The sequence below is a fragment of the Lissotriton helveticus genome, chromosome 7 (assembly GCF_964261635.1).
Source record: "Lissotriton helveticus chromosome 7, aLisHel1.1, whole genome shotgun sequence".
Taxonomy (NCBI): domain Eukaryota; kingdom Metazoa; phylum Chordata; class Amphibia; order Caudata; family Salamandridae; genus Lissotriton; species Lissotriton helveticus.
Window position 1 is genome coordinate 563,966,008 of NC_136068.1, and position 22,904 is coordinate 563,988,911.

Consider the following 22,904-nt stretch of genomic DNA (forward strand, 5'->3'; position numbering starts at 1 on the left):
GGAGATGCGGTCCTCCCAATCTGGGGACCAGCGCATGCCCAGGATCATCGGGTCTCTGCGTATCCATGCCGCCAATGGTTCCAAGGATAGGGCAAACAGGAGGGGGGACAACGGACATCCTTGCCGGGTCCCCCGGCCCAACTCAAAAGTGGCGGATTTCTTCTTGTTGACCACTACTTGCGCTAGTGGTTTACCATATAAGAGCTGTACCGATCGAATGAAGTTCGGGCAGGACCCGTACTTTTCCAGTACTGCCCAGAGATATGGCCATTCATTGGTATCAAAGGCATGGTGGCATCTAGGGAGACTATTACAGCTGGTTCTAGGATGGAAGCCGCTCTGCCCAGTACCCCATGTACCCTACGCAAGTTAAGCGCCGTATTACGATGCGGAATAAAACCAGATTGATCCGAATGGACTAGAATCTCAATAACCGTGATCAGACGGTTGGCCAGTAGTTTAGCCACGATCTGGGGCTCCGCATTCAGGAGGGAGATCGGTCTGTATGACCCACCGTCAGTTCTAGGTTTCCCCTCCTTGTAAATGGTGATAATGGTGGCCGTCCTCTGGTCTACTGGTAGGAACCCTTTTTCCCTGGAGTCTTCATACATACCCCTAAGATAAGGGGCCAGCCCATCCGGTTTAAGTTTGTATAATTCAACCGGGAGCCCATTAGGGCCGGTGGCCTTACCGGATCTGATGGACCTTATCACCTTCTCTATTTCATCATTGGACATGTCACTGTCCAAAAGGTCGTGGTCCTCTACCAGGAGTTTCATCATTGTTATGTCCGCTAGTATCATGCGGGAATCCTCCACTGAATAGGGAGCTGCCGATGAGTAAACAGTCAATAATGTGCAGCGAATTTGTCCACAATGGCTTGTGGGTCTGTAATAGAACTGCCTCCCTCTCCGCGGAGTTCCGGCACTAGACGGCTTGCCCATCTTCTTGTCCAACCATTCTAGTAATTTTCCGGCCTTGTCACCCACTTAATATATCCGCCCCTGCACAGCTCTTCCTAAGGCCTTCGCCTGGTCAGTTGCTAGTGCTCTGTATTCCTGCTGTCGGAGTTTTAAATAGTGGAGTTTGTCGGGAGTGACCTCAGATTCCAGGTCAGCTTCTAGTTGGCTAAGTTCTGCCTCAATGGCCACCATCTCTCTATAGCGATCTTTCTTCTTACCTGAAATCAGGGTTAGGGCTTGACCCCGAATCACCGTCTTGAAGGCTTCCCACAACACCTGCGGGGAGTCAACGGACCCCTCATAATCCATAAAATAGTTATCTATTGCTGTGAGGAGCACTTTGCCAATTTTGGGGTCTCTAAAGTACCACAGGTTATTGGGGGCCATTGATGGGAGCCACCCGTCCCACCTGTTTATAGTTAAGAACCATGTGGAGCCAGACTGGCGAGTGGTCGAAGATGCCCCATAATCTCTTCGGGAGAGGCTCCTGTGTGTCCTGGATTGGACGGTGTGTTGCACCGTATTTAAAGAAGTCTGCCATCCATCTACCAGCCCCATGGTCTCAAGAAAGTCAGGAAGCCAACACGCCGCAGGGCTCAGAACTCAGGGGGGGGATATCGATTCAGCTCACCCGAGACTGAGTAGACGTCCCCACCCAGTATCAACAAACTCTATGGAATAGTAAGCAATATGGTCCTTAGATCCCTAAAGGTGGTAGCCTGAAGGCCAGGCGGTACATAAACCCATAGGAGTGTGATGTGTTGTCCCTCCCACGTGCCCGAGACCCCTACATACCATCCCCAATCATCTATCCAGGTTAACCGCACCACCAGGGGAAGGTATTTCCTCACCATAACACCCACCCCTCTCGAACTGGAGGTGAATCCCGCATGAGCCAACATTGTGTAGCCCCCTCTATGTAGGGCTTTGCATGCATTACCAATGAGATGGGTTTCTTGAAGCAATACGACATCAGGAACCTGGCACTTGATATACTGAAGAATGACACTACGCTTGATCTTGTCCCCTAGCCCATTGACATTCCAACATAACACTTTAATTCCTAGGTCTCCCTGCGTAGCCATGACTGATTAGGAGATATCTCTGTTCTTGTCACAGGAGCAGCAACGCGTATACCAACCTCCTCCGCAAAAATAACTATAAATGTTGCTGGTACAATGAATATATTCAAAACCAAACAAAACACCCTAACCCAACAGCCCGCCTCCCCGCTTCCCTGCACTCTGGGCCTGAAACTGCCCATTAAAAACTTGCAGAGTGCCTGTCGCCCTAGGAAAACTAAAAGTAGAGAAAAAAGGGGGGGGGGGAAAGTGCGCTCCGCCTCCTTATCCCCAGCAAATCAAAAATATCACCTCATCAGACTAGGTGCGTCAGGTCTGAAAGGAACCCACCACAATAAAAGATCACACGCTGGATTTCTCACCCAAACCCCACCCCGTACCCAACATACTCAACCCGGAAACCTATGGCACTCTCCTCAGGCCGGGCGATTGTCCTCACTCTCCCTTCCGACGTGGTCACCTGGGCTCCCTCCTCCCCGGTATTCAATCCAGTCCGCCACTGCCTCCGGTTGCTCAAAAAACCAGGCCTTCCCGTCCGTCTTGACCCGGAGACGTGCTGGCAAAAGCATTGCATACTTCAGACCGCTGTCTCTAAGCACTTGTTTCACGGAGAGGAAGGACCTCCTTTGTTTCTGCACCCTCTGCGTGAAGTCTGGGAAAAAGGTTGTCACATTTTCAAAATGGAGATGGGCCCCTGCTCTGGAGTTTTGAAGAATGCTATCTCTGTCTCTAAAGTTCCGAACTCTGGCAAGGATCGGCCGCGGGGGGTGGACGGCCGCCCGGGACTCTATGTGCCCGCTCGATGACAAAGAACTTACTGAGACCTTTGGGCTGCAGATGTGTCAGGATGAGGTCCTCAACAAACAGATCAGGGGACTGACCTTCTGCTTTCTCTGGTACTCCCAGGATGCGGAGATTGTTGCGTCACAGGCAGCCTTTGTAAGCATCAAGTTTTAAGTCTGTGAGCTTGTGGGAGTCCTGCAGATCACAAACCTCTCCCTGGAGCTGGGCGACGTCGCTGACCAGACTCACAGCGGTGATCTCTACCTGCTTGACCATTTCATTTAACTTCCCTCAGTCCGCCCTGATAACATTCGCATCAGTAGCCATAGTGTCCATTTTATGTTCAAGGGAGGTTTTTTACTCCAGTGATTGCCTCCATGACATCCTTCAGGGTTAGTTCCTGTTCCTCCTCTCCCGTGCCCCCCAGGGAGGCCCCTCTGGATAGTCTGCTCTGCTGCGAATCTTTGGGGATTGTGTAACGGTCTAGCTTATTGGTTTGCCCCGCTTTGAACCCCGAGCTTTTGTCCCTATCCATGATACAGCCTGGTTGGTGATCTGGTCTCTTGTAGGGAAGGCGTCTGAACCGGCCATAGGTCGCACCTCACCGGCCAGTAAGCTAGTGTTCTCACCCACCCCAACGGCACAGGTACTGGAGGGGTCAACGCCGTCCCAGATCTCCCACGGGGAGCCCACTTCAATATAGTGAGGCCACGAGAGCAGCGTCCAGGTCCCAGGGTCAAGATGCAGGTCTCACTAGGTCCAGAGTACTCCCCCTCATAGGCCGCAACTGGCCCTGGGAGCTATGCTCTCGACGTCTGCAAGGGGATTGCACCGCATCCGCTCGTCCCAGTGGTGATAGAACTCAGGAGGACATTTTCAAAATGGAGATGGGCCCCCGCTCTGGAGTTTTGAAGAATGCTATCTCTGTCTCTAAAGTTCCGAACTCTGGCAAGGATCGGCCGCGGGGGGTGGACGGCCGCCCGGGACTCTATGTGCCCGCTCGATGACAAAGAACTTACTGAGACCTTTGGGCTGCAGATGTGTCAGGATGAGGTCCTCAACAAACAGATCAGGGGACTGACCTTCTGCTTTCTCTGGTACTCCCAGGATGCGGAGATTGTTGTGTCACAGGCAGCCTTTGTAATCGTCAAGTTTTAAGTCTGTGAGCTTGTGGGAGTCCTGCAGATCACAAACCTCTCCCTGGAGCTGGGCGACGTCGCTGACCAGACTCACAGCGGTGATCTCTACCTGCTTGACCATTTCATTTAACTTCCCTCAGTCCGCCCTGATAACATTCGCATCAGTAGCCATAGTGTCCATTTTATGTTCAAGGGAGGTTTTTTACTCCAGTGATTGCCTCCATGACATCCTTCAGGGTTAGTTCCTGTTCCTCCTCTCCCGTGCCCCCCAGGGAGGCCCCTCTGGATAGTCTGCTCTGCTGCGAATCTTTGGGGATTGTGTAACGGTCTAGCTTATTGGTTTGCCCCGCTTTGAACCCCGAGCTTTTGTCCCTATCCATGATACAGCCTGGTTGGTGATCTGGTCTCTTGTAGGGAAGGCGTCTGAACCGGCCATAGGTCGCACCTCACCGGCCAGTAAGCTAGTGTTCTCACCCACCCCAACGGCACAGGTGCTGGAGGGGTCAACGCCGTCCCAGATCTCCCACGGGTAGCCCACTTCAATATAGTGAGGCCACGAGAGCAGCGTCCAGGTCCCAGGGTCAAGATGCAGGTCTCACTAGGTCCAGAGTACTCCCCCTCATAGGCCGCAACTGGCCCTGGGAGCTATGCTCTCGACGTCTGCAAGGGGATTGCACCGCATCCGCTCGTCCCAGTGGTGATAGAACTCAGGAGGACTCGTGCCTCAGACTGATCTGCCCCCTACATGGCAACCACGCTTCTCAGATGTCCGCCAGCGGTCCCTGGTTATTTATGAGGCAGCAGGCTTTCCTCCTCCACCCACAGTGCGTGCCATCACAGATTACTGCAGCGGGCGGGGAGGGAATAAAGGTGATTGTCTCTGGTCCCCACGGTGATGTCCCACCGCTCACCAGGTCGCAGCCCCACTCTCATGTGTAATGCTGCATCTGGGCCCTTTCCCACAACAGGGAGCATCGTCACTGGGCCTCCTCCACCGCCGAGGCACTGCTAGGCACTCTTTGCATCCGTTGCAGCTCACAAGCTCCCAGGTAGTGAATTAGACCAAGCCCCACGCGGGCGCAAGGAATCCCAGGCACTTCGGAGCCGCGCCCCGGCTCCCAGCCGCACTGTGGTTCCCGGCTTCAAGCCGGAAGACAGGCCTCACCGTGTCCATCAGCGCCGCCTCTGCTCTGAGTGTCAGATAAGCCCCTGCGGGGTGCTGCTACTCCCGTGGCTGCGTGCGGTCCCCAGAAGCGGTGAGCGGATCCAGGCTCCGCACCAGCGCAGGGAATGTCCGACCCTGTGGAGCCGCGCCTCGGCTCTGTGCCGCACAGTGCGTCCTGGCCTCAAGCCCAAAGATAGGCCCCACTGTGCAGATCTTTGTGTCGCTGGCCCCGGGTCTCGGATGCGGGCCGGAGCAGGCTGGATGGTGTCCACAGATTCTCCGACGAGGAGTCCCACCTTCAGGTGGTGCAGATATTGTTGTATGGTGTTTTAGGATCCGAGTGAAATTTACCCGATTCATGCTCTTATATAGGTACAATTCACATTCCCCTAATATAGGCATAGAAATCATACACATATTTAGACATAGCCCATGCAGTCCAAATACAGGCATGGCTACTTCCACCCGTACCAAAAAGTCACAACGATTTCTTGGAAAATCGGCTTAAGCAGTCGGGGACATCCCCTTGCTTGAATATTGATTTGTCCAAGAACTCATGGGGTTTACAAAGAACTACCATTCCCTTGGGGTTCTTTACTGATGTTATTATGCCCGACTTTATGTCAAACTAGACATTTTCAAGATATAAATATACCTTCACTTGCTCTAGCAGACACACGGTGGTTTGCAGCAGTTCGACTGTACTTGCCCGACGCAGCTCACTACAGCAAGTGCCGAAGGAAGCCGACCCTCCAGCTGACGCACTGATCGAGAAGCTGCCCCTTCTCTTGCTGAGAATCCAGCCCCAGTGTTTCCAAGCTCCCCTTGCGGGGTGTTGGGAAATAGAATCCCGAGACAAAGATATCAGACCTCCTTCATTCTAAACTAAGGTATGGAGCTGATTAGTCCCTAAGAGAAATCTTGGATAGATTCTTGGCAAAGAAACTAAACCTATGCTACACCACACTTACTTCTTCCCCCGTACTAGACTTAGGTTAAGTACATTGGTGTATGCGTATTTTAGAAGCACCAGTTGAGTACTTTTAGCCAATGTTATTTATGTATGTATTTTTATGGCTTTAGAAACCATACCATGCTTTTACAGTATTATTCTATAATACTCTTCTCGCTGTACGCCTTATAATTTGCAGTCTGCATTACGATTGTAGCAGTTCATTTCTTTTGCATGAGAAAGATGACTGTTCAATAAATCCTTTTATTGAAAACGCCTGTCTCTCTATTTCTCTGCACCTCTGCTGAAACGAAGCATGCATGATTGAATGAGTAAAATATCTATCTATTGTTTCCACGACTCTGAAGATACGTTTATTCTTGGAGAAACAAAGTTGTCATGTTTATGCGGTTATGAAAAACTAATCTCTTCTTGTTTATACGAGAAAGTTTCTAGTGACCTCTGAGCTAGCTGGCCCTCACAATTAAGTTTAATATATTCGATCGAGAACTAGTCGACCTCAGTCCTACGTCAAATCTATAGGATATATTATTCCAATGCACAGAGCCTATTGGGAATATAGGAACTACACTACAATATGTGTGTCGGATAGATGATTAGGGAAGGTCGGGCGGCGGAGCGCTGCTCTACACGGCCATCCTGGATCGCTGCTTGGCCACGCCCCCGGCACATTTAATCTTGAGTTACAGAAGCTATTATTTGAAGAGTACCTTGGTCACAGCACACTGACCTGGCTCACTTGAGGTGGGATATTAGTGGTGTCTACATGAGAATCAGGAAAGAGTTTATGGTTTGTAGTATCACGTCAACATTAGGACTAGGTCCTTCCCTTTTAAATTATGAGCTCCTCCAAGGTGCTGCTTTGACTTAGGCAGCCAAATGCACTGTCTGAGTTATTTGCCTACTCCTGTCTTTTAGGACACATCCTGATGAAAACATCGTCTGTGCTCCCTAGATAGGTGTAATCAATGTAGGGACAGGTTGGCTGAAGTGAGAACATGGATTTACTGCATTCTCTCACTACGTTACCTCTTTAAGGGGTACGTTAACATAAGTAGTACATTCTGTCTATAACAGGAACATCATGTTCAAGCCAACCAATTTCCTTGTCTTGGAGTGTAAAATTTCCTGGTTGTCACAAAAGAATGTAATCATTTTATTAAGGTTTACTGAGACGAGGATCAGTCTTCATCTTTCCATGGTCCTTTATGTAGCATCCAACAATAAGACGGTACAAGTACTACAGTCCGAGCGCTGGGGCCAGGTGAGGGGGGATTTCGAGAGACGATCACAAGGGAAATTTAAATAAATAACTAATTTTCCCGCGTGGTCGTCCCTCGAAATCCCCCCTTCATCTGGCCCCACCGCCCTACCTCTCTCATCTGCGGCGGACGCGGCTGACTACAGTACCCATGAAACTTGAGAAAAGCTACAGAACTCGTAGTTACGAACAACCTGTGAAAACTATGAAAGTTGTGATCAAATCCCATCGTCTTCTTTCTTTGCGGCATGAGCAGTCTAATCTCTCTTTACATTTTCCAAGAACCGTCTAGGATTATTGTTTTATGGTGATCCGAATTAAAAATTCATATAGTGAGAACTTAAAACAATCTTCAGTTACCAAGCAGCAATCCTAATAAACATTAAAAAGACATGCCCATCCAATATCACAACATCACCAAGTCATGGTGCAATTAAATGATTGTCCGAATTGTACCAATGTGAGATAATCCTCACCTTCATTTCTGTAACAGAATCAGAACTTTCCTTCACAACAGCAAAGACACGATGCGCTGATTGTGCTCGTTCACAATTATCAAGGAGTCAAAATCAGAGACTGGATTGAGATATAAAATTTTGGAAAAGTCAAGTCAGGTGACCTGGCTGCCGGCTGTATATGAACTCTAGCCTGCCATCCAAAGTGATGGTCTTTGTGGCCATCCCTTCCATGTTTGAGCATGCCCCAAAGCATAGCATACTAGGCCTGCCTTGTGCATCATCCATCTCACTCATTTTACTATGGTAGTTGAATAGACCACCACAGTTTATTAAAGGATGTTAGACACCGCTATATATCGAGGCACTGGTCACTCTCATTCTCCCAGTCATCACTACAAGCATAACCTAATATGCTTAAAACATTCTGGATAAAAATTAACCTGTGCGTTGAATTTTGTTGTGGAAACAGTAAATCGCCCCTCCTGAGAATATGTGTCTATTAGTTGAGAACAGTGCTCTCCAAAGTCATTATATTTTTACCTCGGTCAACGACTTTAAAAGCAGAATAAGGTAAAAGTCACATTGAATTAATAAGCAAACAGTTAAATAAATAGATTCAACGCTGAAATTTTCCAAAGGGACAATGCCATAATGCAAATATTTTATTTTCAGGTGTAAATAAAATCTGAATAAAAACTTTCGCAGTTTAAAACGTAAATGTGAGGGTGATGCTGTTTAAAACCAAATTTTATTAAACGTAAATCTATTCCTGGGTTATTATGTTTATTGGTTCAATGAGTGGTGATGTGCAACTCTAGCTAACATTTTTTACTTTTTCCCCGCAACCTTCAAACCGATTGATTCCCCAAAGTCAGTCCTTGAGGGCTGTCTTTGGAGAACCCTGGCTAAGAATACCGCATGAGATCTGACACTTTATGAAGAGATACAAAGCAAAGCGACATGGAAAACTTATCAGTCATCTATTTATATATTAGTGGGCAGACCACGTGTATCGGCCTCCGGGCTGGGTTGTACTTGCTGACAGACAGGGGCAGACCAATACCCACTTTGTATGGAGCAATGTGTTGTCACTGAGTCACACTTTATTTATTTTTTTAATGAAAGACTAAATGAGAGAGAGAGACATGCCAAGAATCCCATCTTATAAAAAAGCGAAGATTTTAGACTGGTGTCCAAAAACAGCAATATATATTTCATACATAGTATGGCACTGTCCAGTGCTGAGTCAGTATTGGGGTAATATGTAGATCACCTGCGTAGACCAGTGGGCAACACACTGGGCTTGACAATGAAACATTGTTTATTGGGGCTGCATCTCTGCCTTAAAAAGTATAAGTATCCATGAACTAGGGGTTTGCCCAAATAACCCTCCACTTTCTGGGCTATAAATCATTTCAAAAAGAAGAAAATGAAGTGGAGGAACCAATATTATAACATTATTGTGGAGGAGTACCTTTAATTACGCCAGCATATGGGGTCTGTATTCCAGTGAATAAATATTAGAATTAATCTATAATAAATCACACTAAAAAATCATTCTATGTCGCAACCATATTTAATTTGTTATATTATTTCTGTTTGGGACTTTTCATTTTCTTTACACATATTCAACACAACAATTTACATAAACATACAACATGTGTACACAACATATATACAACTTGTATAACATTTCCTAGGCCCCAATTCTTTGTAACAACCAGTGTCTGTACACACAATTCTGTTGCGGTCCACTGTGAGGTAACCCAGCTGTACAAAAGAGAGAAAAACACAGTTCCACCTCTACATATTCTTTATATCTGTACAGAATGAGCTATCTGCCACTTTAGTGATCAATGGGTTCCTCCTTATCTGGTGGTTTCGCGTTTCGACCCCTTTATTTGGTTCTCCTCAAGGCGTGGGTTTAAGGAAAACCTATAATACATAAAACACAATATACAATATCTACATATATATCAGTTGTTCATACATCCATTACCTACGGAACAATGTTACAACTATAATAGAGACTACTACTAAATATGGTATCCATGCACCAACACCGATTTGGGAATATCAAAGAAAAAATTACAAGCAAATTAAATAAAGTGACCTAAGTTGACATAAAATAAATATAGAGAAGAATAAACCAATAGACCCACACGTTTTGAAAGTCAAAGTGTGTAATTAATCCGCCATACTAGAGAAGCTTATCTGATTGCTACACATGCAAATAACCGTCACATCTACCAATTGCATTCCCAGGGTATAGATTACACATGCATAGAGCATGCTCCAACCTGCACTCTGCTGTTCACATAGAGAAGTAACACTCACAATTATAAGCTGAATCCACTGTCATGTATGCCTTACTTTATTCTGCCATCTCGGATAACAAAAAAATATAAACACTAGAATATCCCCCCCAACATAATAGTGGCCCCTCTGCACACACCAAAGTACAGCAAGTGTTCCAGACTGATCTGTAGCACGTATAGAAATCAGCAGCCCAAGCTTGCCTGAGAAAGAGCGCAGCCTGCTTTGAAACTCCTGCCACGCCCCCATATCTTCCACGCTTTGAGTAACAATAGAGTGTCTCAGATCATGGGGTGCAGCTCCTTTCGATGTCCCTGAAGAAGGTCCAGGACTAGGGTGGAACTTGTGGCCCAAACAGAGCTATGGAAGCACCAGACACTCCACAAGATCTCAAAAATGGAGGCCCTAGAATCGGATCAACAGATAGCCCCCTCACCTGATCAGGCACTGACTGTGTTATTAGGAACAGGAGTTGACTGTTGTAGTATCTGGGACCGGTTTCCAACTAAATATTACTGTGACCTGGGCATTCACTGTGGAAGAAAATTGCTCCCTACTTTGTTTTGTCAAAACTCCCAGAGAACAATCAAATTATTCAGAATGTTGAAAAGAGAAACAGATCGTGAGTACTTTACTCGAATGCATTTATACTGAAAAAGTTCCCAGTAATATCTCAAAGGACGTTAACATGAACACTTTTTGCTGAATATGTCTCAATCAGATCGAACAATATGCTTTAAGAAACAAATTGCTATAGTTTCATTGGCACTTGGACAATCTTAAACCCCAGGAAGTCCATCTGTCTCTTGAGAACTGAGTAAGACTTTTCCAGATTTATCATGAATCACCCTGCCAACTCTTATGTTGAAGAGCTTGCCATTAGTTTGAGAGAGAGAAGGAGTTGAAGCTGTGTTGGTCCTGCCACCCTCCGCCCCTCCTAGATGTCTTGTTACTGTGGGTGCCTTGGAACTGCTTTTGGCCACGCGACCCCCCCCCCCCCCAAGATAAACACTATCTTCTTCGGAATGTGTGTCCTGAAAAAAGGCCTTACCGAACAGCCATTCCTGGCTTCCAACACTACCGCGAGGTTAAGCTCCTATCTGTGAGTCAGCTCTAAGGAAAACTATTTGGAAGTTCTCTTCTATAAAGTAATTCTGTGCTGCATCCCAAGTGGTGGTCTGTAGGTACCTAATGTCTTTGGGAGCAGACATGCCTTTCATACCCTCAAGGTTGGATTTCTGGGCAAAGGGGGATCTGTTTGCTCCTCCCTGAATCTCTTGATAATTTCCTATGCGGGAAGCTAATCCTGTGATATTTTGGACACTCCATGCGAGTCTGCAGGAGTCTGCATCTGAATAATGACCATCTTCAGAAGATATACCATGCTTATCATAGGGGCATTCTACTAGGGTCTACCTGCACCTCATCCTACCTCTCACCGTTGTCTGATCTCTTTAAAAAAAAAACTGCATAGTTTTTTTAATGGGTCTACCTTGTCCCCCAGGCCTTGTCCTGATGAGCCTTCAGTGGGAGTCATCTCGCTGCAGGAAATTAGACTTAGTCTATGGGCCTGCTAGTCTGAGGCTGGGTGTGAATGCCTTTTGCAGCATTTTCTTAGCTGTTTCAGATTCCCTCTGGTTGGCTTTCTGCTTACACACCAAGTGCTTAGACAAGTGTGTACTCTGGGTGATAGGAGATCTCTTCCTTCACATGTCTTAGAGATGAAACTCTCTTCTGCCTGCCATTGCTCAAAATAGAACTGAATTTAGGTTGACAAGTGTGAAATCAAGTAACATGCTGTGTCCCTGAAGAAAGGGAAAAAAAGAATCCCCTTCAGCGCACCAATAGGCTCAGTGGTTGGTTTGGATGTGATGCAGGGCAAACCAGAGTAATGGGATGTGAATGCCTCTCTCCACATACGTCAGCTGCTGTCACAAAGGCCAGGTGACGCCCTGTGGAGAAGGAAACAAAAAACAGACTGGAGCCACAAGCCCGCCCCCAAAAGAGTCCTGTAAAGGAATGCCCTCTCCGCTCCTCACAAGAATACTGAGAGCATCAAATACACATGAACCATGGAATATTGTTTACCCTGGTGTTAGCATACGAAGACAAGCAGTACTTAGCTTGACAGCTGACATCAAAGGAAGATGATGGGACCTGAAATCAGGACTTCGTTGTACTGGTTTTCCACTGCATACTTTAAAAAATAGTAGAGAAAGATGAAGCATAAATCCAAATCTCCCGACCTGCCATAGAATTGGCATTGAGAGCCTGATTTAGAGTTTGACGGATGTGTTACTCCGTCACAAATGTGACAAATATCCTCTCTGACGAATTAAGTGTGATTGGATATAACCAAGGTTTCCAGTGATTCCTTTTACTAATTTTTACAGATTAATACAGACAGAAAACCAGCTATCATCCTGTCTATATTTATTTTAATGTGGAAAATAGGTTTACTTTTGGATGATTCTCACTACGTTCAGTCACGACTGCTAGGTCAATAGCTGTACAGATGGGGGAGTTAAAGAAAATAATTAAAGATTTACTAATGAAGTTAAGTGACTGCAGCAGTATAGCTGTTTAACTGTTCTACAATGCATATGGTTTCAAGTGACTGTTCTACTGTTAATGGATAATGGCTAAAACCATTGGAGCTTCAAACATGCATAAACATTTGTCTGTAAAATTAATGTGGAAATGTACCCATGGCAAATACATTTTTTTAGCTAAGCACAAAATGAATATGAATAAATAGAGATAAAATTAGCACAATTTAAATACGGATAAATACAGGCGGAAATATAAAAAAATAAGTACCAAAACGCCATGAGATCTAGATGTAATGTGCTTGTAATATGTCGGTTGGTATATCTGTCACGTTTGTGATTGAGTAACCCTTCCACCAAACTCTTAGTCAGGCCCTGAATCTTCCTGATCCAGCACAATGTATCTAGCTCTGCTGGATTTGCAAGTAGATTTTACACGTGCACTGTTTTTCTCACTTGGGGTGTGATTGTATCATCCAGTCTTTTGGTTGGCACATAGATCTGATGGCTCATAGAGGACAGTTGTGTTTTCTTTTGGTGATTGTGATCAAAAAGAAAATTGTGGCAGGTTGCAAAAGAAATGGACAACAATGTAATTGCTGATGTTGTGCTAATAGCTGGATAGAACGACCGCATCGTAAGAGTCTTTGTTGTTTCTTGTCTTGCTCCAGGCTTCTTCGTGTTGAGGCTCACAAAAGCCAAATCACAGGGTGCTCCATCAGCCCAGACCGAAAGCAGCTGGCCACAGTGTCTTTGGACATGCACCTGAAGGTTTGTGCCCTACTTCATTTAAAGCATGATGTCCAAGTCAACATTGGCAGGAAATAACTTAATGTGTGCACTTTGAGGCCAAAACACTCTGGTCCATAATTTAAAGGTTCCCGGCCCTGGAGATATGTGCTAATTATTGCATTTGTGAAAATCAGATACCCAGGATCGTAATTTTACAGCTGTGATAATTATCACCTATTCCCAGTGCAAGAATTGGATTTTTTTTTATTTGGAACCCATAAATTGGGGGGGTCAAGTTGTGGCTGACGTAAGGTGGTGGAGTCACAAACCTGAAAAGCAGAGTGCGACAGTCAACTTATACATTAATTCAAGAAAGAACAACTGCTCAAAGAAATGGGCAACAAGAACAAATGTGACAGTAACTCTGTTCTAGTTTACTTAATTGGTCACAAAGAGGCTGTATTTTAAAATATCTTACCAGGTTAAAACACCTGCCGCTGAGATCTTTGTGTACCTAGCAATTTTGAGAGGATTGTAATGTCTACAAGTATGGAAGATATGTGATTCCTACACCTTATAACCCTCATTGTGTTATATAAGATTTCTTGTGCATTTATTTTCACACTTGTATTATTTATTGTGTCTCTGTGTGATGTAAAGCACTCTGACACCCTACACTGGAATGAGTAGCGCTATAAAATAATTAAATAAAAAATGAGTTAGTAGGCGCCATTTAAATCATAATTTGTGTAATTGCTCATATACATAAATAAATCTTAATTTTTTACCGTTCATGCACATTTGTTACATGGTTGAGCAAAGTCAAAACCTGGCCTCCAAGTCACAATTTCTCCAAGTACTTGTAAAGTGATGATAAGCTGTGGGCCCATGTTTCCTTCCATTGCATCGACATGTAGTTAGGCTCGCGATTACTCTCACCGGGTGATACTCACACGAAATAGCTTCTGATGACCCTTTATTTGAGGCCTTTCTTTTGGGCTCTGCTGGAAGAGAAAAAAGAAAGTCCCCTCCCGCCTGCAGGTTGCTTCTCTCAAAGTAGTGCAGGCAGCGTGCAGGCACTGCTGAATTGTATCTCGGTGTTAGAATATGACACCAGAACAGTTTAACCCAGAAATCGCTGCCAGAACCGGGCTCCGCGAGATCCCCCTACTTTCCGGCCCTGCCTGCTCCGAGTTTGCTCGTGCAAAATGAGGCATAACATGCAGATTTGGATTCAGTAAGATCCCAAATCTGCATGTCCTGATATTTTCTGGATATTTATTCCCTCTGTAAATGTGGACAGGCTCGACCTGCCAACATTGACTTGGGGAAAATGTGAGATTGCCACCTTTCCATGATAAAAATACCAATCATTTGGAGTTTTAAGTGTATGCAAAGGCCCTGACGCAATACTTGAATAGAAGTTTTTATAAAATCATCTTTAAAAATTTGCAACATTACTTTTCTGTCTTTCTTTATTTTATTAGTAAAGGGTCATTAATGCAGCTCTAGAACTGTTTTTAATGTGCATTCTGCTTGAAGTTTTTACTGATACTTGGGAAAAGTGTCGGCTTGAAGTGAATTTACAGATTTTTGTTCCAGCCGGGACATTAAAATAAAGGGCATAGAAAACAGGACAGATGGAAACCCCAGGAAAATTGTAAAAGTGTGCAGATTCCCGCAAAACCGTTACATCTCTTTTGTCCCATTATTTCCAGTGCCACTTGTAATGAGGGCTTAATGATGAATGGTTTAATTTTTCCCTTAGCTTCATTATCTCAATTTCTTTGTCCCCATGTTTCAATTCACACACCTATCAGGTTTATATTCTAACTCTGTCTCATCTTTCGTCACAGCTGTGGGACTCTGCTAAAGGTGTTCTTGTTGGATCTCACGAATTCTCTTACCCTTTGAACTGCGTGACCTTTCACCCAGAAGGGCAGCTGATTGCCACTGGTTCTTGGGACAGCCAGATCACCATCCTTAAAATAGGGATCTGGACAGCTGTATCGGTAAGTAAGACAAATACTTGTAATCTGTTGAGATTCCTTCTCCTTAAACCATTTTATGCAGTGTGGTGTGCAGAGGCTGAGCTGCTGAGATAAAGCAATTACACAGCGGCAACCCTTAATTTCTGCACCTGTCGTTAATTATAATTTATTTTTTGTATTTTCAAGTGTTAGAAGTACAGGCAGTTCTGAATTGCATCATTATACAAAATATTGTCAGCATTGAAGTAGCGGAGGCATTTAGGTTTGTGCTCAAACTTTCCTCAGCAGTGAGTACTCTGTTACCAGTCTGGGTAACTGTGCCTCTAAATCAAGGCTAATCTGTCTTTCTGAGAACATCTGCTCCTATCTGCAGACTGTTTAAAGTGCAAAAGCATATTTCCTAAAAAGGAAACGTTTAGTAGAATTTAGCATTGTATATAAAAATACTTCACTCAGCTGAGACAAGAAGCAGAGCTGCCCTTGTGAGCTGGTGCTTGGGGGAGGAGCACTCAGAGGTATCAATAAAAGTTTGATTAATCTTGATAATTAACAAAATATGATATATCCATATATTTTTTTTACTATAAGATCAGAGGTTAAAGTAACGTATTAGAGGTAGGTGTTAGTTCAAATGTACCTTTTTGAAAACCCAAAAAAAGGAAGTTCGCCAGATCTAGTTCAGTGAGCTAATTATACCTTCCCCGAGTCCGGTAATGGCTGCCAGCAACATTTTTTTCATGTTGCTGGCAGCCAATCGGAGGTCGAGCGAGATAGCCCAGGTTAAAAAAGATCCCTGGGCCAATCAGAATGCTTGAATTTTGAATAGACGCTCCCGCAAAAATCTTGCCCGAGTCCCTCAGACACAACCATCCAGATATACAAATATTTGTGCACCTTCATTTTTCAAAAACTACTTAATGGATTTACATCAGCACAATCTGCGGACCAAGATCTAGCTTCAAGCCAAATTTGACTAACACTGCTTGCGTTAAATATGTCTATTTTTCATCCAAGCTTTTCTAGAAAAGTGACACTCGTTTGGCGTTTTTACCGCTAAGTCTTTAAACATAGGATTAGCTACTGCCATTCCCACTAAGCTGAAAAGTGGCAACACCCTTTCACAAATCCATGTGTTGTATAACAGCTTTGAATGGTAAAATTCTATCCATCCTGGAATTAATAAGAGTGACACGCGTTTCCCTCTAATTAGGGAACCCAAGGTGGTTCCCAAGTTTTAGGTGAACAGCACAAACATACACTGTCTGCCTAAGTGGTCTTCCTTATAGCCATCTGTCTCCATTGTCAATCTAGCTAAGTCACAAGGGGATTGGCTGTGTTGTTGGCCCTACTCTATCAGTCTCGCTGTGTGTGTGAACAATGGGCTAAGAAAGGAGTGTGCCTGCCGTTGTTTGAGCAGTAACCTTGCTGAACTTATGGAAGGGTGGGACTTCAGGAGCCAGAGTGAAAATGTGTTAGTTGGGTGCATATTCACCCTGCATAGCTGAGGAGAGCAGGGAATGGATCCAGAGCGGAGACAATCAAGTGCTTTATGTGCATTCATCTGTGATTTATTTATTTTTTATACTTGTGTGTACGTTTGTTTGTGTCTGTGCGTGTTTAGCATTGTGTCCCTCCCTAATGAACTGTCAGTCTCTGGAAGCTATGCCTGGTGGAAAGGACCTCCCTACTCCCCTCATCATAAGGGGTTCATCACTTGTATAATTATGTCCGTTCATGACATAATAGTGCCAATGGCATAGTAATGGTCATCCTTGACTATTGTTGAGCTTTCTTGGTCTTTTTGTGGCATAAGGGCCGTCGTCATTACATATTAAGAGCATGACTGGCCTACTTTTAGCCATCACTTTTAGCTATCCCTGTCCTAATGGTGCCCCCTTCGAATAATAATGCCATGACTAATATATGGTGAGCATCCTTGCACAATAGTGCCCCTGGTATAATGGTGGGCATGTGTGGCATACTACAATCATTCTTGGTATTATGGTGAGCGTCCATGGCCCATGATTGTAATACATGGACATTTGAAGCAGAATCTGTCCATGTGAGGTGTTTATACTTGTGAGTACTCAATGAAAATACCAAGCTGTTAATTAGGAACTGTGTATTGCCTAAGAAGTATATTTTTTTCAGCAAGTGATTTTCTTCTGAAAAATTTAGTTTATTTGCCCAAAATGGAAAGTGGTATTTGAAAGAAAAATAAGTGTATTTTCAGAAACTGATAAGCTGATGAAACTAAGTGCTTGCTGTTCCAAAACACATTGAAAGTTGATAATTGAATGATAATTCAAGCGGAGTTGCTCTGGTTATGCCCTTCGTACCTGAGGGTACGTGATGGTGTGGCTCTTATTTCATTTTAGGTAGAGGTATTAATATTGAGGATATTTCTACTGGTTAACCTCACCTGAAATGCTTGGGTAGTCACTACTGTTGATCCTGCTTAGGGTGGGCTTGTGTAAATTTAACATATGAAGTCTCTGCTTTGCAATGAGAATATTTGCTAGTAGCTGGCAAGGACTTTTCATGAGCAGAAGCAAGTCACTGCAGAAAAGGTTGAAGACCCCTGCTTCCATCACAATGGCTTCAGACGTGTCACAGTTGTGTCATAAATACAGAATGTTGGCACTCAGTTGTTCATTAGAACACTGTGGGAGGCAGCAGTGGAACTCTGGGGAAACACATGACAGGCTGCTACTGCTGCTTTTGGACGTACGTGTTGGTCCCACAACTGTGTCCCGGACAGAAGAAGGCTTGCCGCACTGCAGAACCTGTTAGACTACAGTCTGCCAAGCATGACGCAGCCAGCAGCAGCAATTTGGCAGTGAATGATTATAAGAAGTGTGCAGCACTGGCTGGTGGGAGGTGTGTTGGCAGTGGGTGCAGCATTTCAAAGGCACTGGTAGTGGTAAGTCAAATGGCCACAGCTTCTTATGGTGGTGGGGAGGACTGTGATGATCATGATCAACCGTTTAAGTAAAGTGGGAGTGAAAGAGTGACTTGCCAACTTGAACACTATGAAAGCACAATGGCAGGGGCAGAGATGAGGGCCGTGGATCTGCCCAGCAACTCCTCCTCCTCCCCTGCACCACCGGAGCCTGTGGCGGGGTGGTGTCCCTCTTTCTGCTAGCCTCAATGCTATTACTTCAGCCCAGTGGGTGCTCTCATTTGTAGAAAGGGGTTATACCCTTCCCTTCAGGATCCACCCCCTATTCCTCTCCCACCTGCTTCTACCCCTTTAGCCCACCTAACCATACTGCAGCAAGAGGTGGCAGCTCTTCTATGAAAAGGAGCAGTGGAGTAACTTCAGTGCTCGATGCACAGACCCAAATCTGGACCTCTTACAGGCTAAGCTGTCCCAGGTTTTGCAGTTTGCACCTTTCCTTGCCCAGCTGGGATGGGCAGTGGGCACACTTGAGGGGTATTTGACTCCGTTGTCAGTGTTCTTCGGTCTCCCATACCAACTTTCCTTCTTCAAGTTTCCAATGGTGATGTGTTTTTGACCGTGTTGACAAATCTCTAGCCTACAACCCCCTTTGTTGTGCCCCAAAGAGACCTTCATTTAGTTTGAACTTTTCTCAGTGGGACTCCGTTTGAGACCTTGCACAGTTGTCTTGTAAGGTTATTGATTTTAAAAGCTGTGTGTTTGACTATTACTTCGGCCAGACAGGTCAGCAAGTTACAAACTCCTAGTCCCCACCCAACTTTTACTTCTTTTTATGCCTACAGGTTGGTGTTGCCAACCAGGGCTGCTTTCCTGCCAAAAGTGACTCCCTTCCATCTGAGCCAGTCCATCACCCCCATCCCACTAAGGAGGAATAGTGTTTGCACAGGTTGTGTCCTAGGCGAACATTAAGCTTCTGCCTTGACCGCACTAAAGACACACAACTGGATGACCAGCTCTTTGTGGCATAATGTAGCCAATAAAGACAAAGCAGTGCGGAAAAAGACCCTATCCAGTTAGATCCTCCTCTAGATTGAGACTTGCTACGCTTTGGCCAAACAGAAACTTCCAGAAGGGATCAGTCTGGGCTCATTTCACTAGGGCCAGATCTACCACTATCGATCTCCATAGTTTACTGTTTTAAAACAAGGAATTTTCAGTAGAAGCTGGTTGACCGATCGAAGTGCCTTATGGGGCTGGTAGACTAAAAACTGTTCTGGATTGAATGGGCCGACAATTGAGGGATCCTAGTATAGGTATGATTCGGTCCCATATTGAAATGCCAGTATAATGCGGGTGGCAGCGTTCTGGACCAGCTGAAATCAATGACGTTTTTTAGGGGCAGCTGAGTACAGAGCTTTGCCATATCTGGTGTAGATTAATTGAATTAGGGTATTAACAACTGATATATGTCCGTTGTTGTCAATCTAGCTCTTTCATTTGTGTAATATATATCGATACAAGCCTGCTTCCTCATGTACACTGGGGGCACCATATGGCTGCCATTGTAACGCATGTCAGTTTATCTTCTTAATACAAAGGCATACTGTCATTTATTGAGGCATGTTTCACCGGTATGCAGTTGGGGATTAACCAGTGATAAAGTTGAAGTGCACACTGGCTATTAACAGTTGCCATATCTTTGTGGTTTCTATTCATATAATTTGAGCTGTGGAATTACAACTCCCCAAAGTCCGTTTCCTTTTGTTGTACTTGTAATAAAACCGAATGGATTAGCCCACGGATTTCGCAGTTTAAGCCTGGAGACCGAGGCCAGCTTACTCCTCTTCTCCCCACCAGTTTCCCTCCTCGATACTACACACTGCTCATAGAGGTAACGGTGTGTCATTCGCCACTGGATGTCACAAAATGGGAAAATGTGGAATATTCATTAGCAGACTAGTCGTAAAAATGTAGGAGATGTTTCTTTCGCCTTGAGTGAAAGGTTTGCTGCATCGCCATGATATTGCAGTCTTGTTTGACTATTGTCAAAGGAAAAGATCCTACCACAACAAAGAGAGTATGGTCAAATATATGATTTTTCATACTTTTAAGGGCGGGTCTAAGAGAAAACAAGTTTGTGAGAAAAATGCTGTCTGGAGATCATCATGAATTCATGATTATATTCTTTGAGGAGTGCGCACACATTCAAACCTATGATAAGCGTCCAGAGGACTGCAAAATTCTAAATACTGATTGACACAGTAATCTGTAATTCATAGTAATCTGTCCAAAATACTAAAACATTACCACCACTCAATGTTGGATTAGGATAGATTAACAAAAAATCATAGTTTTATTGGGTGGTGCACTACTTGAGGTGCCATATAAGGTTCCAGTTGCTTTGGATGTGAGGTGTGGGCAGGACCTCAGAAGTTGCAACTGTGTCTTAATATTCCTTCTTTCATTCTTCATGTGAGCTCTTTTCACCCCTTAATTTGTCTGCTCATCTCTCAGGTGATTTCCGGACACAAGTCTTCCATCCGTGACATCTGTTTCGCTCCGTCTGGGAAAACTCTCGCCTCAGCGGCCCTCGATGGAGAAGTGCGACTCTGGTCCTGGCAAGAAAAGGTCCTGCTCGCTAACTTCCCCGCTCACTGTGGCATGGCTCAGGTGTCCAGGTTCATATGCAATGGCCGCTACCTCGTCACAGCTGGGGAGGACTGTAAGGTAAGTAGCTCTCTGTTCCTTTTGTCAAAGGGCCAACTGTTTGATCTGTGTACTAGGAAGAATAGTTTTAACCAATCACCTCGATGGGTTGATAGGTTAACATGTGAAGCAGGATGGTATGGCAATGTGAATACTTTCTCAGCAGAAAGATTAGTGATCTTACAATCTGTTGTCAGTGGCGTAGCTGGGGGGAGGGGTACTCTTTTTGACCCTCAATCCTCCCCCCTCACTCTTATCTGTAGCAGGCAAAATCATGGAGCACCCCAGGCGGCAATGGGTCTAGCTGTTGTTTGAGTAGGATCAGAGACTGGGTTAGGAGTAGGATCAGAGACTGGGTAGGAGTAGGATCAGAGACTGGGTAGGAGTAGGATTAGAGACTGGGGTTTTAAGAGGGAGATTATGAAGCCAGACTTCCATGGCAGAGGTAGAGACTTGATATGAGCAGGATTAAAGTCTAGCTTTTCAGAGAATGAATAAAGACCAAGTTAGTTTTAAGTACCACGATTAGAGACCTGCATTTTAGGCTTGAAGAAGATCTATGATGCTGCTCTTGGAACATTACTCTCCCATTAGCCACTGTGGGTGGTGTCTGCAACCACAGGTGGACTCCTGCTGGTGTGGCGCTGGTGCTGCACCAATCTCCTGCTGGCAGCCTGTGCCATGGTGTGGTGGTCGATGCATGATGTGCGGTGGTGATTATGCCTCCAAGAGATGAAGTGGGGCATGAAGGGAGTGGGGCAGAGTGGGAGGGAGGATTACGGGCACTGGTTCCAGATTGAGGTGGTTAATGGTGCATCTGTGGGATCGTGGGGTCTTTCATCACCAACAGGGCTGTAAAGCGTGTGGTTTTCTGACCTGTGTTGTGGCAGCGCCACGCCTGCTTCAGTTCCAGGTCCCAGCTAGCGCATGTGGAGAAGTGTGGCTCACTGGTTAGAGGAGGCAGACCCGGACGCTGAGATCATACCCGGGACCAGGGTTCAATTCCCGACGCGGCAGGGTCTTGAGCCCAAAATGTCCACGGACTCGGTAATTCTCGCTTCGGTGCCTACTCGAATCACAGGTTCACACTCTGCAACTCTGGGCAATAGCTTGCTTAATCTCCACTACGGCCCCCCGCGGCGGGATGCCTGGCTTTCACCTTGGGGATACCCAGTAGGGGCTATCTCACAGGGAAAAACCAGAACGGGTTCCCAATGCAAAGCGCTTTGAGACCTGGCGGTGATATTGCGCTATATAAAAACCCATCCATCCAACCCATCCATGTTGGTTTTTGTCCATGGAGATCAGTGTTGTGGATGCCCAAACAAAATGACTGGACCGCTAACATGCTGCACAGCTGCCCCCGGGCCATGTTGTGTTATCTTTAGCACAAATGAAAAGCAAAAATCAACATGCTGCTCAATACCACTGACTTAGCAAAGTCATAATCATGCATGACTTATCTCGGCCTCTTTTGCGCTGCAGTGCTAGTATGAAACCAGTGGTTAATACCATGCGAAAACTGCAATTATGTTGTCTCAATATTTTCTTGTACGTACTCTTCTTACAAGCTGTCCTGATGTAAAGGGCTCTGTGTAGTTTGTAACTGTCTGTTTATGAAATTGTTGCGTGATTTAGTTTGTAAACTGCTCTTGCAGTATCAAACTTTTCTCCTGTAAAGCCCTCTGATACTCGTTAGGCCCGGTTTGCGCTCTATAAATACATGAATAAAATAAATAGTGTCACTGGCAACGTTTCAAAGGTCAGCTCTTCCGAATTTGCACCTATGTTGCCGAATAGCAACTATGAACATCTGAACCTCGCAAGCACAGGTGTGCGACATCTTAATTTGGTGATGGCGGTGCACCTGCCATACCAGGATCTA

General features: G+C 45.2%; 1 protein-coding gene across 6 annotated transcripts in view; it reads left to right on the forward strand.

Annotated features, from left to right (window-relative positions):
• Positions 1-22,904, forward strand: part of TEP1 (telomerase associated protein 1) — a 1,162,857-nt gene that overhangs the window by 764,693 nt on the left and 375,260 nt on the right. For all 6 annotated transcript variants that reach the window (XM_078652640.1, XM_078652638.1, XM_078652642.1 and 3 more), the window contains 3 exons: positions 13,360-13,459; positions 15,277-15,432; positions 20,828-21,040. In XM_078652640.1, the coding sequence (XP_078508766.1) occupies positions 13,360-13,459; positions 15,277-15,432; positions 20,828-21,040 (469 nt within the window). The remainder of the gene's footprint in view (positions 1-13,359; positions 13,460-15,276; positions 15,433-20,827; positions 21,041-22,904) is intronic.